Source organism: Poecilia formosa, unplaced genomic scaffold (genome assembly GCF_000485575.1).
Source record: "Poecilia formosa unplaced genomic scaffold, Poecilia_formosa-5.1.2 Scaffold204, whole genome shotgun sequence".
In the NCBI taxonomy this organism is placed as follows: Eukaryota; Metazoa; Chordata; class Actinopteri; order Cyprinodontiformes; family Poeciliidae; genus Poecilia; species Poecilia formosa.
Window position 1 is genome coordinate 963,637 of NW_006800143.1, and position 16,264 is coordinate 979,900.

Consider the following 16,264-nt stretch of genomic DNA (forward strand, 5'->3'; position numbering starts at 1 on the left):
CAAAGGGAATTTAAATGCTGTTGCAACTCATATTAATTCAAATTTTTCAAAGAGTTATATAGATAACTTCTTTCCTGCCATAGTTGATAGCAGGAAAGATTTCGTGTAGCAGTCTGTGTTACAGTGAATTTGAAAAAGCTTCTGATTGAATAGGGAGAAACAATCATGTCTACCATAACATGTAAAATAAATTTTGAATTCTACATTATGTTATGATTATACCAAGAAAGATTTAATTTATTTAACTTATATATATATTTTTTTGTTTGTGTTCCCATTATTGTATCTTACTACTCCTTGATCATGGCAGAACAAGTCCAGCAACAGTACAGACTGTCTCCTTTACCCTGTGCACAAAATCTTAATAAGAGCTGCTGCATTATGGGCTCCTCACACTCTTTACATTAAATTTTTGGAACAGCAGCATTGAAGGCAGCAGTACAAACTATTAAAATGCTGAATGGCTGCTAAGATTTTACACTTTGTTGAAATTCTTACACCAATCTCATTTTATTGTGGACATTGCATTGGCATTACAATGAATGGTGACAAAATGTTGATTTGATTCGAACAAGCATTTAGTCAAAAACAGATTTATGTTGATGATATATATACATATGGGTATGAAACAAAGTGTTTTACGTGTTTTAGGGTTAGCTTGTTTTATACACAGTGTCGTGCAAAAGGGTTTTCATTTCACCATATAGAGTACAAAACATAATTTTCCTCTCAGTTATTAAACTTCCAGTGTGATCTTTCAAACAATTCTGAAAATGTACATGCATGTTATTTAGATATTAGTTAAATACAACACAAAGAATAAAAACAATGGTCGAGCCATCATTTCTTTAAATAGAACAGTGATTCAACAGTTGCACAACTCTAATTTTGACATAACTCAATTAGATTTTAAACAATAGTGCAAAAGATCATAAACAATCAGGTAATTAGTTGACTTACTCAAAACCTCAGAGGAAACAGCAGACTTTCAGTTACATGGCTTTGACATTTTTGCAGTCTTATTGGCACATTTTAAATTGCAGGTAGGTGAACACCTCCTGTTGCTCATTTGGCACTGAGATCCACCACCAGATGCTGGTAGGCCAGGGTGTTGCCTTTGAAGCTGGCGGCCAGCAGAATGTCCTTGTTGTCGACGGACACCAGGCTGAAGCCCCTCGGGGCCCTCATGTTGAGCTCCTGGAAGGGCTGGAAGCGCTGGGTGAGGTCGTCCCACAGGTACACTCTGGAGAAGGAGAAATCACTGCCCAGGATCAGGTACTGACGAGGCCCCACCGTGAAGGGATACACCGCCATCGACCCCCGAGAGGGCAGAGTCTGGATCTCCACGAAGCGCTGCCCCTCCCAGCGCAGGATCTTGGAGTCGCCAATGAAGCGCGTGAGGCAGAGGTAGAGGACTTTTCTCACCCAGAAGTGCTTGACCATCTGCACGTCCGCCAGCTCCGTGATTATGGAATGGAAAGTGAACTGCTTCTGGTTCCGGTTCCACTGGTAGACCACGGGCGGCTGAGAGGCGCTGGACAGGATGAGGTGAGGCTTCCCGCCAACATCTATGAACTCCACGTGAGTGTCCCGGTGCCAGGGATGGAGGGATTGATGGGAGTAGAAGCCATTGCTGTTCCAGCGATAGATGCTGGTGGAGCCTGCCTTGGAGCTGTCTGCCACAACGAAATACCACTCATCGTCCAGCAGAAAGGTGTCCACAAAGTTTGGTTTCCTCACTCGGTTGGTGTCGATGTCTTGGATCTTTATAAAGCGCTGCGGTCCCTCCTCCCACCTACGTTCACACAAAGGCTGTCAAGGTATTTCCCAAACTTCAGAGCTAATTTTAGGACTAATGGAAAAACAATGAATATCTGCTCCACTGTTTTTCCAAAGATATCAACTTAACAGTTTTTACAAGAGAACCTTTCTTCAAATTCTGCCTCAGTCCATCCATTTACTATAGATGCGTAATCCCTATGTGGTCATTGGACTGGGATCTATCCCCATCAGTCATTGGGTGAGAGGTGTGTATGCCAAGCTAACTCACACTAACACAGGCACAAAAGGGGGAAACAACAATACACACACTCACAAACCTTTAGATAGCTGACTTCTAGCAAAGAGTTCGAATTGAACTTGAGCTTCTTGACAAATTTAATCACATTACAACCACAAACTTCAATTTATATCATTGGAATTGAATGGAATAAACTTGTGCAAAGTAGATGAAAAAAAAAGTATACGTGATTTAAATTTTTTTTTAAAAAGGAAACCATTAAATATTTGCCACTGAGCTGTTTTTTCAGTTGCAGTCACTACTAAATATGAAGCTGAACTTCAGGCCTTACTTGTATATGTGAGATCCACCAAAAAGTTGAGCCACAACCATGTAAAGAGTGTTGTTTATCACAACAGGTTTGCAGTACACGGCCGAGCGAGCTGCAAGAGAAAGAGGGAAGCCGAAGGAATAAGGCTTTCATTATTTACAGAGTACAATGTATCGTTTTTTATTGTCACAACCAAAAACTTACAAGTGATGTTGTGAAACCTTCTGAAGATCATCTCCACATGATCCCATATGTACAGGGTACAGAATCCAGAGTCGGGCTGAGCAAAGGCCACAAAGTGATCTCCACTGAACTCATAGGACTCCACTGACACCGAGTGGAAAGGGAAGGTTTCATACACAGCAAAGTCTGTTGGATGAGAAATCAGAGTGAGAACACCAATGAAACTACACCATGACCTTCAGCAAACTGATGCAGACAGATTGACTAAAAAAAAAAAAAAAAAACCTGCTGTAATGCAGTTGAAGTCTCGTGGAGTGAGATCTCGGATTCTGCGACCCTGAAACTCAAAGGGGCTGGCGCAGTAGATGGCCGGAACCGAAGTGTTGGTCTTCTCCATCCAGTCGACCAGCCACTTGATCTTACAGTCGCAGCGGAACGAGTTCCCACGCAGGTCTCTGAATCATAAAGATGAAAAAAAAAAAGAAAAAAGAAACTGAGCTACTGACCGTTCTGCTTAAAGAGTTCATGATAACATGGCAAACTTACAAATCTGTGAGGATGTCCAGATGTTTGAAGAGATCTCTGGGCAGCTGCTGCAGGTTGTTGTTTGAGAGGGATCTGCAAAATGAGAGTTCTCCATATATGGATCAATACTGATCATCTGTCTGGTTCGAAATGCGTAGGTGTACATCAGAGATGCAAAGAAAATCAACTGGCGACAGGAAAATGAAAAGACTCTCAGCTAAGTGCTAACATGTTGCACAAATGACAACAGTCTTGAGTGTGGATGCTGTTACTGAAGGAGGAAGATGCTGAATTGGCTATTTTCACTATGAGGAAGGTGTGAAACATGAAGTTAGGGCAGAGAATTAAGAACGTAGTATTTTCTATGAAGAGTCAAGGTATATCTGTGGTTTACTCTAAATGCAAGACAGAGCAAGACTTTCAGCAGTTAACAAGAAGGTTGAGAATGTTACATAAATTACCTCTTCTTATCTCTAAGAACCTTTCAACCTGGGTTTGGATATGTTGGCAGTCTTTTGAAAATCTTAATATTAAGCAGAGGTTCTACATTTTCTGTTAGGAAAATACACTGATGTTTCTTAGTAATGCTAATCATGCTAATCTTCCTATTTGCTAAATGCTAACAAAAGATGCTAAAGACTGTTCAAATGTAAACTCTAAATCACTTAGTCTTTAAATTAGATGATTAAATCTTATTTCAAAGTAACTCCTTTCCGGTTTCTGACTCTCAAGCTTTCTGGAGAGAATTTCACTCTCTCACTCTGCCCAGACAAATATCACTCCAAACGCGGAAAGTGGCTGTATGACACAGGAGCATTGTTTTTCACTGCCCTCCTTCTGAATAGTCATTCTAAACTCAGTCACAGTCTCTCTTTTGGTGTGCAGCTTTCCTCACCTATGTTAAATAAACATACATTGTACATACTATGCACATTGCCTTTGCTAAGTTATTTGTTGTAATGATTTTCGCTTGATAGCTGTTTTGCACATGGAAAGTTTTAAGTTCTTTAACTTGAGATTGAGGTCAAAATGTTTTGTCGTCTTAAATTTCTGATATCAACTTTGGTGGTGCTATCAGTCTTTTAAACGTATCCATAAAGCACCAACTGTACCACATGTACTGCTGTGACAGACAAAACTTACTTAAATAGAGATAAATTACAAAACTTTGCAATATTCAAAGCTTTCAAAGAAACAATGATCAGAAATCGGTCACAAAAAATATTTGACCAGTGCATCTCTAAAGTAAATAGCTTAGGTTTAGACATTTCAAAGTGAAAGATTCGTCTCCACACCCTAAAATACTCACAGATGAGTGAGAGACTTGAGTCCTCTGAAGGTGTACTTGGACAGGTCCTGGATGTCATTATTCTCAATGAATCTGTGATGGGAAAAAATCAGTCACATTAAGATAACCTTCTGTTGCAGAAAGTCACCCTTGTTGGCCAAGTCATTGTCTGTGTTCAGTACAACAAAAATCTGTCAGAAACGAGTAAAGGATTTCAGCTACGTTTACAACTGCTTACAAGTCAGATCTAGAGTCAAATAATAATACTGAGTCTACTTTTGACAGATAAGAATCTCACTTCAAGTCTAAAATGACATACAAAGTCATTCAAGTTCTGCAAATGGATCGTCAGCATCACTTGATCCTGTCCTGTCTTTGCTTCGTCCATACATAGTTAAGGGCCAAACTCTCTGGAGGCGTCTGGAAATGACTCTATGACCTTATTAGCATTCTTAGCAGGCAGAACGCAATGAGGATGAGGTCTGCAAGCTGGGCTGCAGTCAAGCCCACTCAGCCAGCAGCCTGCCCACTCCAAGCCATCAACTAACGACTTTCTAAAGCACATCAATTCACTGGATGGCATATTCAGCTTTTTTTCACACTGCAGAGGCTAAGTGCTAGCTGTCAGAGAAGGATTTATTTTTAATTTCACTTCTGGCCCTCTGCGTTTTTAGCACTGCAGACCTTCTCCTCTCAGATCTGACTGTGGATGTTAGGATGTTAAATTTACTGTCCGTGGCAGAGATACAGCGATGAAGTCTGCAGAAAATAAAAGCACCGCAGGACTCCACGGCAATAACACAAAATCGTTCTGTGCAACCTTATGTAACTTTCACAGTATGGAGGTGGTCTAAATATAGAGCAGAGTTGTTAACTAAAATACAACGCAAGAGTAGCGTACACTGAAATTACTCTGCATTTTAGCTCAGGAACGTCCGGCCTTTGTTTGACCACTTCGGCCAGTAACAACGCTTGATCAAGATACCGCATGTTGTCAAGGTCAACCAGGAGAATTCACTGAATATATCCCTGGCTGTTTGCACATAAATGCCACTCTGGGCAAGCACCCAAGTAATTATAACACAGTAAATTAGCTGAGTGTTTGGAGCTGGATGAAATTTAGTTTGGGTCCATAAAAAGTAAGTCTGTCTATACTCAGCAGCAAACATGGAGTTCCAGCTTCCATGTTTGGAAGCAATTAAAAAAAGAAAATGTCAAGCCACCACAACTGACAGTGAAGTCATAACTCTGTAAACTGCCCCTATTTCTGATGCCACCCTGGGAAACCACCAATATAGTCAATATAAAATATATCATATATAAGTATAAAGGAAAAGAAATGTCGCTATTAATGCTTCATATTTGAAAGTGGACAGTGATAGTTGGACATTTGCTAAAGATGAAAAACACTGTGCACTCAGTGATAAACTCACAAGTACTGCAGGTGAGACAGACCAGCAAAAGCATCGTCGGCAATCATGGTGAAGGTGTTGGAGTTCAAGAGCCTGTTGAAAGTAGAACAGTAAAATTTACTGCACGTTTTAAAAGTATTTGGAACCCTTGAGCTTTTTAATATTGTCACAATCTGACTGCAAAACATTTTATTTTATGTAACAGACCAACATAAAGTAGTGTACAAATGTATAAATGTGTACAAATATGAAGTGGAAAACAGATTAAGGTTAATCAAATTAGATGGGGAGTGACTGCAAACCAAACTGATTCTCTGTTGTACTACAAATATTTGTAATAATAATAATAATAAAGTTTGGACTTGTAAAACGACACAGTGGAAAAAGCATGACTAATTTTTGATGCATTCAGGATCTCCCACAAACACACAGATCTGCACGCCGCCGCATATAAACACACACTCCTGATTGCATCTGAGAAGACAAGCGCGCCTTTGTGTGGCGAAGCTGCACTGAAGGGAGTCAGTCATTGGCAAAGACACTGATACTGAGCCACTTTACCCTTATTACTGCTATGTCACCACTGCTTTCAATAAGCATTCATCTGGAGTAGAGTGGCTCAAGTCGCCTCATTGTTGCTGCTCTACAACATCGTGTCTGTCTTGACGCATACCTGTGACACGAAGGCGCTTTTGAACAACAGGCCTGGTTAAACTGATTGTGTGGTGTCTGTGTGAAGGTGTCGTGTTCTGCGGCTCACAGGAACTGCAGCAGGTGAAGGTGCGAGAAAGCTCCCTCTGGGATCGTCGTGAAGGCCGCGTTCACCATCGTCCTGTTCAGACAGGAAACCATCATCAGATCCCATCCAGATGGGTTTTAGGTGAGCAATGATAAAACATCACAGCAGGTATATAATAGGAGGAAACATCTTCCTCTCACTGGCAGCCCAGTCATTTTCAATCCATCTAAGGCAGGAGTCTACATTTTTGTCACCAGTCCCCTTAAATAACTTGACATAATGTAATGTTTGTTACTGGCTTTACAACTGGTGACTGTTTTTATGTTTTCATGATTTAAAGCACTTCGAACTGGACTGTTGCTGGAATGTGCTGTACGAGTAAAGTTGATTGATTGTTTAAATAAAACTGATTTAGAGCCACTAATGTTACCCTATCTTGGAAGTTTTGAAATAAAGAAAAACATAATACTTTTGCTAAAAGAAACTGGATGCATTTATAGGCTGTTGGTAGTCGTGGAAAATTATTTAAAAAAAAAAAACAGTTTCCAACCAGATGACGAGGAAAATAGTTCTAAAAATGTATTTTAATGTCGGTCTTTTTTGGAATTCTAATTCCATTCCTTGAAAAAAAAAAAGGCAAAACACTTGTTAGTATATCTATATTTAAAAGTAGTATTTAAAAGTTATATATTTAAAAGTTATTAGGAGCCATTGTGGAGGGTCCAAAGAGCCACTCATAGGGCTCCAGAGCTGCAGGTTACAGACCCCTGATCTATAGCCTAAACTAAAACCTGCCAGTGTAAATTTCAAAACAACTTTTCCAAACTAGGACGCACTCTTCCCATCACCACTTTCTCCCCTGTTATTAAACCAGGACATCCTCAGCCTGCGCTGTTCCATCCAATCCACAGGTGTTTGAGGCTAAGATGCCCCACATCCCCATCAGCAAAACCCTCCATCTTCATCATTTTTGCGCTTTAATTTGCTGAAAGCGTCTCTGTGCGCTCTCTGAGACTGGATCTCTCTGAGGAAATAAGTCTCCTGCAGTGAGCGTGGGAATCTATTGTTAGTATTCCTCTCTGAATCGTTCTCCCTCATCTATATTTGGAACATTAAAGGAACTAAAATCATCTTTTTTTAAACTTTTTTTTTTATTTTTATGACAATTGTTATTATCACGGTTTTGCTGGCAAACAGTCTACAGCTTGAGACTCAGCTTTGTGCACTTTATATATCATCAAAACACAACCGAGACGTCCACGCATCATTACATAACCGTGGGTGACATCAGTGATGTAGCCTTCTGTACCAGCCTACATGCTGCCAAGGCTGGTCGTTAAAGGATTGTGGACTCACAGAGAGATGATTCCAGGGGGGAAGCTCTTGGGGATGGCCTTGGTATCCACGCAGAAGGCGCTGTCTTTGGTGCAGGAGCAGGTCGCAGGGCAGCGAGGCACCTTCGGGGCTTTCTTGGTGTACGATTCCCCAGGCAGGCAGAGGCACAGACACACCACCGACATGAACATCAGCCTCAGCCATCTCGAGCCGAGCTTCGGCAGCATCCCGGTGCTGAGAAAAGGAGGCTGGGTGTGTGAGCTTCTTGAAGTCGGTGGAGAGGCGACACACACGCACACACAGTCTTCCTAGCTGTCTGCCTGCCTGTCTTTGTGCAGTTCTGTGAAAACTGAGTGCAGAGAGACGGTGTGAGAGGGAGAGGAAGAGAAGGAGAAGGAGGAGGAGGAGGGGAGAAAGAGGAAGGGTACTTCTGTATCTCTTCGGTAGGTGTGGGTGCTCTGCAGCTTCCCCTGGTTCTGCTTCTGCATCACTGCCACAGTGCACTCTGACAGGGTGATGAGCCAGGCTGCTCTCTCTCTCCTCACCAGGACCTGAACGTAATCAACTTTTACACATGCAAAAAGAGGGTGCAAACCTCAGAGATTCTGCACCTCTGTGCACATCTTGATTGAAACCTAAGGCTGCAGAGGAAATAAATATGCGGCGTGTCAGGTGCTCACTGTGTGAGAGTTATGGCACTCTCTCCAATGTTGACTGTGGTCCATTTGAAGGGATCCATGCTCTTACTTTGATGATTAATTAAGGTGCCTTTAACAGGGATCTGGATAATTCTTTTTTAAATCTTGAAATTCTACAGTATTTTTTATTTTATTATCCATAATTAATGTGTACATTTAAGTTGTATTTCTTTGATCAAATTTGAAAAAGAGTGAGACCACTCTTTTTTTTCATATCATTCTGAAAATAATGGCCTACGTCATTTTTGCAAAAAGTGATTTTATGTATTTTTTTTCCTAAACCATTTTTTTGGCAAAAAAAAAATAAAAATGAAAGATGCTGGTCATTATTTTAGGATGGTGATGATATTTTTGCTTCATAGCAGCCAAATTTCAGGAGACCTGGAAGTGTCTTCATCTCTGCTGCCTGCACTGTTTTGACTTTAAAACAGTTTTTTTTACATATGTTGTATTGTAATAAATTTCTTTACTCTTTTTTTCTTAATTTTGTGGTCGTAACATTATCTTTTCTAACTGATTCAGAAGAGTAGCGCTCGTTTACAACTGCTCCAGTTCTGACCAGCATTCTTACATCAGCATGTTCCTTTAACAATTCACTAGGACACATTACTTCATGTTAGTAGTTGTATTGTATTTTGTTTTTACTACTTTATCAGTTGTGAGGTTTTAGCTACATTTTATTAATGTAGCTGTTAAAATGTCATGATGAAGAAGGGCTAAACATGCAGCCTAGAGCTCGCATTTGCAGATTCAACACAATCTTTTGTTAGTAAAAGCAGAAGATTTAAAAAAAAAAATTAAAATGCTGTGAAAGAAAATATTTTCTCAAATGATCATCTTTATCCTCAAAAAAGAACAGCTGCGTTCCCTAAAGTGCTGTTTCTTCCTGGTCAGGCTTTCTTTCCTAGCCAAAACATGCACTGCATTGTGTAATTCTTCCTCGGTTTCCCTGTTCCTCCCTTAGAATACAAGATCCAAGTTTTTTTTTTTTCTTTTTGTTTACTTCCACAGAGCTCACCCGGTATTGTTTTTCGAGCACTATCACGTTATAATGTGATACTTATCTCGTATAAATGTGATAACTATCTTGAATAAACGTGATAATTTCATGTCCAGGAGGCGGTGGTAGTGTGCTTTTCGTGCAGGCATAAAGAAGGTTAGGACAGTGGCTAACAGGAGCTGGCCAAGTTTTCCTTCATGCTTGGTCTGAAACATGGAGAGGTACTGGTGCTGGTTTGCATTGTGGTTGAAACCATTAATAGTATGCTCACTCTGAGTTTTATCCTAAACAGAATGGGACTCCACAGAAGGAAAAAATAATCAGTCTGATCCTCTTGTGGCGTTTCATAATCGGAAGCCAACTTCAGCTTCGTTTCAGACATTCAGTTAGGAGCGGCGCCACGTCTAGAGTAGCACCCCGGGTGGTCTTCTTCTGCTGCTGTTGCCCATCTGTTTCAAGAGGTGATGTCTTGACACAATTTTCTCCACTCATTGGTTGTCATGTAACAGGCTGTTGTTTGAGCTTTTGTATTTTGTTGATCCAGTCAACCCATTCTCATCTGACCTCTGACATGGACAGGGCATTTCTTTTATCCACACAGCTGCTGCAAACTGGATATTTTCTCCTTTTTTTTTTCAAACAGTTCCTTGTCCAGTTGTTCAGCAGTTTCTGAAATACTCAGATTAGGCCCCTTTCGTTGCCATTTTGAGCCTCAGTTTGATTTTCAGCACTTCATCTCCACCTGGCATTGAATTGCTGCAATATGACTGAATAATTCTCTATTTGTGTGAACAAGCATTTGATCAGGTGTACCTAATAAAGTGGATGACGAGTGCATCCTCTGTAGGAGAATTCAAACACTTTTTGGGGTCCACCGCTGATCTGGTTGTTCCAAGAAAAGGCACAGTTTGTCTATGACCTGGGCCGGCTATGGTGATGTCATTAGAGCTGAGTGTTTTGTCCTTATACTTCCGGTTACTTGGTAAGTGGAAAGGAACGGGGTTTGACGTCAGACGCAAAATAACAGCATCCTAGTTAAGAAGTCGGAGTTTCAACATGGTGCCACCCATGAGCAAATGTAACTTTAAGCTTTACTTTCCGTAAGCAAACACTACTTTTATTTTTATTTTTATTTTTTCAGTTTAGAGTTGCAGGCGCTACATGTAACATTTGGTTTTAGACGCCCTTTTTCATAAATGCCTTGTAGAATAAATGTTTCGACCACATGTGACTAGTGTTGATGCGAGTAGCGGCCATATTGAAACCCGACGTCCACCTTGTGTCTGAGTTAGAGTTGCTCATAGTTTCCCAGCGGAAAATCCGACTTCGAAGGGCGCTTCAGTTGATTTTCACGACCGAATATCCCAGTTCCGAGAACAACCGGAACGCAGCATTTGACGCAGCACGCGAGTGTCCAGCATGAAAAGTCCTGGCGACAGAAGACAGATGCATAAAGCGTTCTGAATGCCGACACCAGAGGGCGCTGTTGCCTCTAAAATGAAGTCGGCGAGGGAATCGACTGAATTGTACAAGGAGCAAGTGAGCGGTGCCAGGCATTACCAGTGTTCCTGCACAAGGACTCTGTTGTGAGCAGCAGAGGAACCCTGCAACGTGCTGTCTCTGCTCCTCTCATAGGAACAACATGTGTCCTGAAACATCTGATCCAAAGCAACTGGGCTTTGTTTACTAAAACCCAACAGAGACAGAATGCTTATCATTTAAGCCAACTTGCTAGACAGTTTTGTCCTTCCTCAAACAAGCTTTTCCTCTCACATCAACACCTTTACATATTTAAATGAGAATACGCTTATTGTGTTGTGGGTGGTATTCCTGTGTGTCTCATTCATGCATCAGTTTCCTGTTTTCATTGTCTTTTAATGGTTCATTTTCTCTTTGTCCTCCCGTGCGGCGTGCTCGTACACGTACCCAGCTTCTTTTGTGCTCGCTGTATTGGTGGATTTCTGTGACTTGTGCTCAGTGAGAAGCAGTTAATGCCTGAGATTACTCGTTGCAAAGCTCCACCCAAGCAAACCTCCGGTGGGAACCAGTATAATTGCATGGCACAGAGAGAGGAGCATGAAGCAGCAGCTGGAAAGCACAGCGTTGCCCTGTGTGAAGCAGAAGGAATCTGAAATGCTGCTGAGATTAGACCACGAAATCTTGACTGTGCAGGCATGTTTCCTAAATAACAGTCTTTAGCGTTAAATACCGTTTTGGGTTGACTTTGCGTTGTGAAATAAATAGTTTATGGCATTAGGATATGGATGATTTCATTGTCTTGGAAAGCTCCTTCGTGTGCAGATTTTTTGTTGTTGGTTTCCCCCCCCCCCAATTGCTAGATATGGAATCTGTTCAAATTATTAAGTGGGGTTCTGATGAGAGGTTACGAGTAGGCATTATGTTATACATAGCAGATAACTTTTCACATTAATGAAACAAAGCATAGTTATAAAGGTAAGACCTAGTTGAATTAGGAAAAACAATACAACAACTCCATTTAAAACATTAAAGCAGGCTGGACAAGCAGAGTATTAATCAGAGAGGCAGCCATAAATCCTATGGTGTCTCTGGAGGAGCTGCACAGATCCAAACATGGTGGTGGCAGCATCATCATACTTTTCTTCCCCATACACAAGGAAACTGGTCCGAGTCACTGAGACTCACAAAGTAATCCTATGAGAAAACGCATAAGAGGTTTCAAAGATCACCTCATGGTCAAAAGTTGAGACCTAAATCAAACTGAGAACCTGCGGTCAGACATTTCTGTTCACAAACCCTTTCAAGCCAATCTTACTGAGTTAGAACTTTTTTTGCGAAAACAAGAATTATCAAAAATATTCAGTTTAAAGATGAGCAAATCTGGTGAAGACATACCCCAAGAGACAAACTGTGATTAAAACAACAGAGTATAAAGTTAGGATGACTGAATACAGATACACCTTACAGATTTTCATTTATTTTTACATTGTAAAATCTTGTCACATTATAGTGGACATTGCATTTATGTTATGTGCATGTTTCCTGTTTTGTTTTGGTAAGTCTGCTACTTCCTGTTTTCTGTGCCTTCTCCTTTTTGTCTTTGTATTTCAGTCATTCTCATGAAGAGTTGTGTTCTGCTTTGTTCTGCTCCTGGTCTCTGTGTGTTTACTTTCTCATCTGCATTTCATTCCATTAAGGTCAACACACTCTCTGCAATACGTTCTGCCAGGCAGGGACATTTCATACTTCACATGAACCAAAGGGCAGGACACATTTCTCTGTTCCTGTGAAGTATTTATGGACCCTTAGACCTGTTCCCTGTTACACTCTGCCAACACAAGTCCTTGTTCTGCTGATCTCCTCTCGTTGGTACATTTTCTCTTTTGGTTCACTCCCTTTCTGCTGGTTCATCCTGTTGTCGTCCCTCAGTGTTCCCTCTCTCTCGTTTCTGTTGCATCGCCACCATTGCTTGAATTTTTGTCTTTGATTTTGGACGTTTAAAACCTTTTGCATCAGGTCTGCCTCCGGTCTCTCTCTAACATTAACCCGTCATAATGAATCAGAGGAATTATTATTTATGTGAAGCTGTTACCAAGGAACATAAAAACGTATTTAGACTCATATTTATGTCCACCTTTTACTTCTCCAGCAGTTCCGTCAGTAACTCGTGACCTTTTTGCTGCTGTCTGTTTGAAGGTCTGTGACTTTTCAGAATGTTTTGGAGCTTTTTTTTTTTTTTTTTAAGCAGTGATTGACATAATTTAGTAAATGTACAGTGTGCATAAATGAGTACACGCCACCAGATTTGGCAGAAAACCTTTAGTTTACGTTCAGAATCAATATTTTCTAAAGAGCATTAAACTGTAAAACACTTCCACAAATGTTGGTCATCGATTGCAAATAAGATTTATTCATCTCCAGACACAAAAAAGGCATTTTCCTAATAAATTAATTCAAGCCCATGTTGCAGAAATGACGACAACAGAGTTAAAATTGTAGGAGAAAAGCCCAACTTAAGACTAAACAGTTCCACTTAATTCCAGCACAGGTGAGTCAAATTATCATCCAACATCCAGGTTTTTTAAAGCCTGGATGTTGGAAGAGGTTGTTCTCAAAGAATGGAATAGAAGATGTTGCAGTACGATGACAAATTGTTCTCTCCATGCCTAGAAGAGTTAGTGGTGTCCTTAAAAATCACAGTGGTCATAAAATACTACATGTACTTGTTTTTGTTGTGGAGTGCATTCATTTGTCCGTTATCTTATTTGAGTAAAACAGAAAATTTTGGGATCCAAGTTGATTCCATGTTACGGAGTTTAAAAAAAATGTTTTTGGTAAAATTGGGAAATGGTTCTTGTGTTTGTTTAAAGCAAAATCTTACTTTTCAAAGGAGGTGTACTCATTTATGCTGAGCACTGTAGATGAGCAGGCGTGGGGGGAACAAAAGAGTAACAAATCTATCCTTTTTTTTATACATACATTCATTATGCACCTTTATGTAGTGTCAATGGTAGGCTATAGATGTACTTAAAAAGTTATTTGTCTCTGGTGGAAAAGGGAATTATGAAAAACTCAACTTTAACTATCTGTTCACCAGAGTAAGTCTGGTGAACTCCACTTTGAACTTTTTGCAATCAGCACAGACACAAATGTTAACATAAACCCACATTAAATTGCTAAATATCTCCTTAGCAAGTTTCCCTTTCGCGTATGCTTTTCATTCCCATCAGCAAGCTTCTGATGAATAATTGTCTTCTTGGCAGCCTTGGCGGTATATTTGAACTAGTTGATTTATTTGCATAGATCCAACTTTTAAACAACGTCTAGAAATGTTTATGAAGATTTTTGTTCTGGGAAGATGATTTTTTGAATTCCAACGTCAACCTGTTTTATCCACTTCCATGACCAATCCTACTTCAAAGTTTCAGCCATCTAGCGCTTCAGTTGAAGCGCAAGTTGGAAGAATTTGGAGGCCATCTTCCTTCTTCACTGACAGTGAAATAAGCTTAAAACATGAAGGTGTCAGTTTTGAGGTTATATTTTGGTCTTCTTCCAGACCTTGACAAACACATCCGATAACTTGTACGTATTTACATTTGTATGGACTGATGATCTTGGCATCTGGAGTTGTGTAGAAATGGTCCAAAAGGTCTTCATCAGCTAGTGTAATTCTACAAGTTTTCTTAAATTATCACTGAGTTACCTAATTTTTAAATAGATCAGGAATAATCAACATTTAAGAAATCAGGCTTGATTTGTACCTTCTAGGGAAAGTATCATATCGAATCAACATTTTTCAGCTTTACATCATGTTGTAATGTTATTCCCTCGTCAAAAAGATGCCTGGAATGCTGTCTTGATTATTTTACGCATGTTTGAGAAATGTCTTAGTCTCCCATGGCAACCATTCAGCTGTACTTTACGCCTCAGTGAGCCTAGCACTGCCTTCGAGAGCTGCAGCGTCCAAACAGAGAAGTCCTTCTCTGCGACTCCACCAATAAGCTTCTGCAGACTAGCTAGAATCAATTAGCAAACACCTGGTGGAACTGCACATGCTGAGCTCATTGTACGAGCTACTTCTCAGAGCAACGCTGGTAGAAGCGTTGTTAACGGCTTAATAGAGGAGCAACGTTGCAATGACTTCCTGGAGGCGAAGTTTCAGAAAGACCAGGAGTTTTTAAAGACGTGTTAAATTACAAAGTAAATGTTTTTAAATAAATAGCATTTTTATAACAACTTAAGGTAACATAGTTTCTTGATTGTGCTATAAAATGGCACCATGTGCCTGGAAAACACATAACACTGCTCCATTAAATGTACCTTTTCCCATAGCATTCCTTGAAAAAATAAATAAAGTGGAAGGTTCTGTACAAAGTACTTTGCGTAGATGTGTAAAACTTGGCCAAAATTAACTGCCAAATATTAGACGATTTCCTGTCTGCCTCTCGTCGTGCTCATATCCTCTGCAGTTTGAAAAAGAAGGCATTCATCCTACAGATTCCTACCTCCTCGCAGACCACTCCGCCCTAATTGGGAGTCATTTCTGTTTGGATGCCTTTAAACTTTATATAACTGCAACTCCCTTCAGTTTCAAACCCACATCCCATTCGGATTAGAAGCCAAGCGGCCTCAAAAGTCTTCTTTGTCAGTCTGTTTTCATTTGTGTTTGGTTTTCATGGTTTAGCCCTCAGGCAGCACAGGATCCAGGAAAATAGAATCGGAAGGAAAAAAAAATGTTTTACCTCTGCTCTTTTCAGGGAAATTCCCCAAAGATTCTTGGCATTGATTTTAAAGACATGTACATACAAGTTATGGCACATCTGTACTCTAGATGCAGCGCAGCTGAAAACAGTAATGTCTTACATCTGTAGCCTCACTGAAGTATCAAACAGAGGTAAAATAAAAAAAAATAAATAAAGCTCAGATTCTCAGGTGATCCTGAGGCTGTAAATCCAAAACTTAATTTTCATGCATCTCCGGGAGCACAAATTGAGAAAGAACTTCATAAATCAGTTGGCCGAATCTGAGCACACGTTGACGTCAGACCTGGTGAGTCAAGAGCATCAAATGCACTCACATGTGACGGTGAATTCAATAAAGGTAAGTGTTTGTCCCAACACGTCTATCATCTCTGATAAGTCTAACGTTAGTGTACCACCGTGTGGCAAGTAAGCTTAGCAGTCACTTTGATCTGGATGTGCGTAGAATCTGCAGGCATCAGGGTAGCTTTCAGTTTTTTTATGCTTAAGGAAACTCTAGTTCCTTGCCACGCTCT

At 40.3% G+C, this 16,264-nt stretch overlaps 1 protein-coding gene across 1 annotated transcript; it reads right to left on the reverse strand.

Moving 5' to 3' along the window:
* Positions 1-485: 485 nt before the first annotated feature.
* On the reverse strand, positions 486-8,300 carry lgi3 (leucine-rich repeat LGI family, member 3). The gene is made up of 9 exons (XM_007567139.2): positions 7,834-8,300; positions 6,499-6,570; positions 5,760-5,831; positions 4,348-4,419; positions 3,060-3,131; positions 2,799-2,968; positions 2,535-2,699; positions 2,352-2,442; positions 486-1,795 (listed from the first exon to the last, which is right to left on the reverse strand). Exons 1-9 carry the CDS (start codon positions 8,037-8,039, stop codon positions 1,066-1,068), a joined length of 1,650 nt encoding a protein of 549 aa, XP_007567201.1. The 5' UTR covers positions 8,040-8,300; the 3' UTR covers positions 486-1,065.
* Between the last annotated feature and the right edge of the window lie 7,964 nt (positions 8,301-16,264).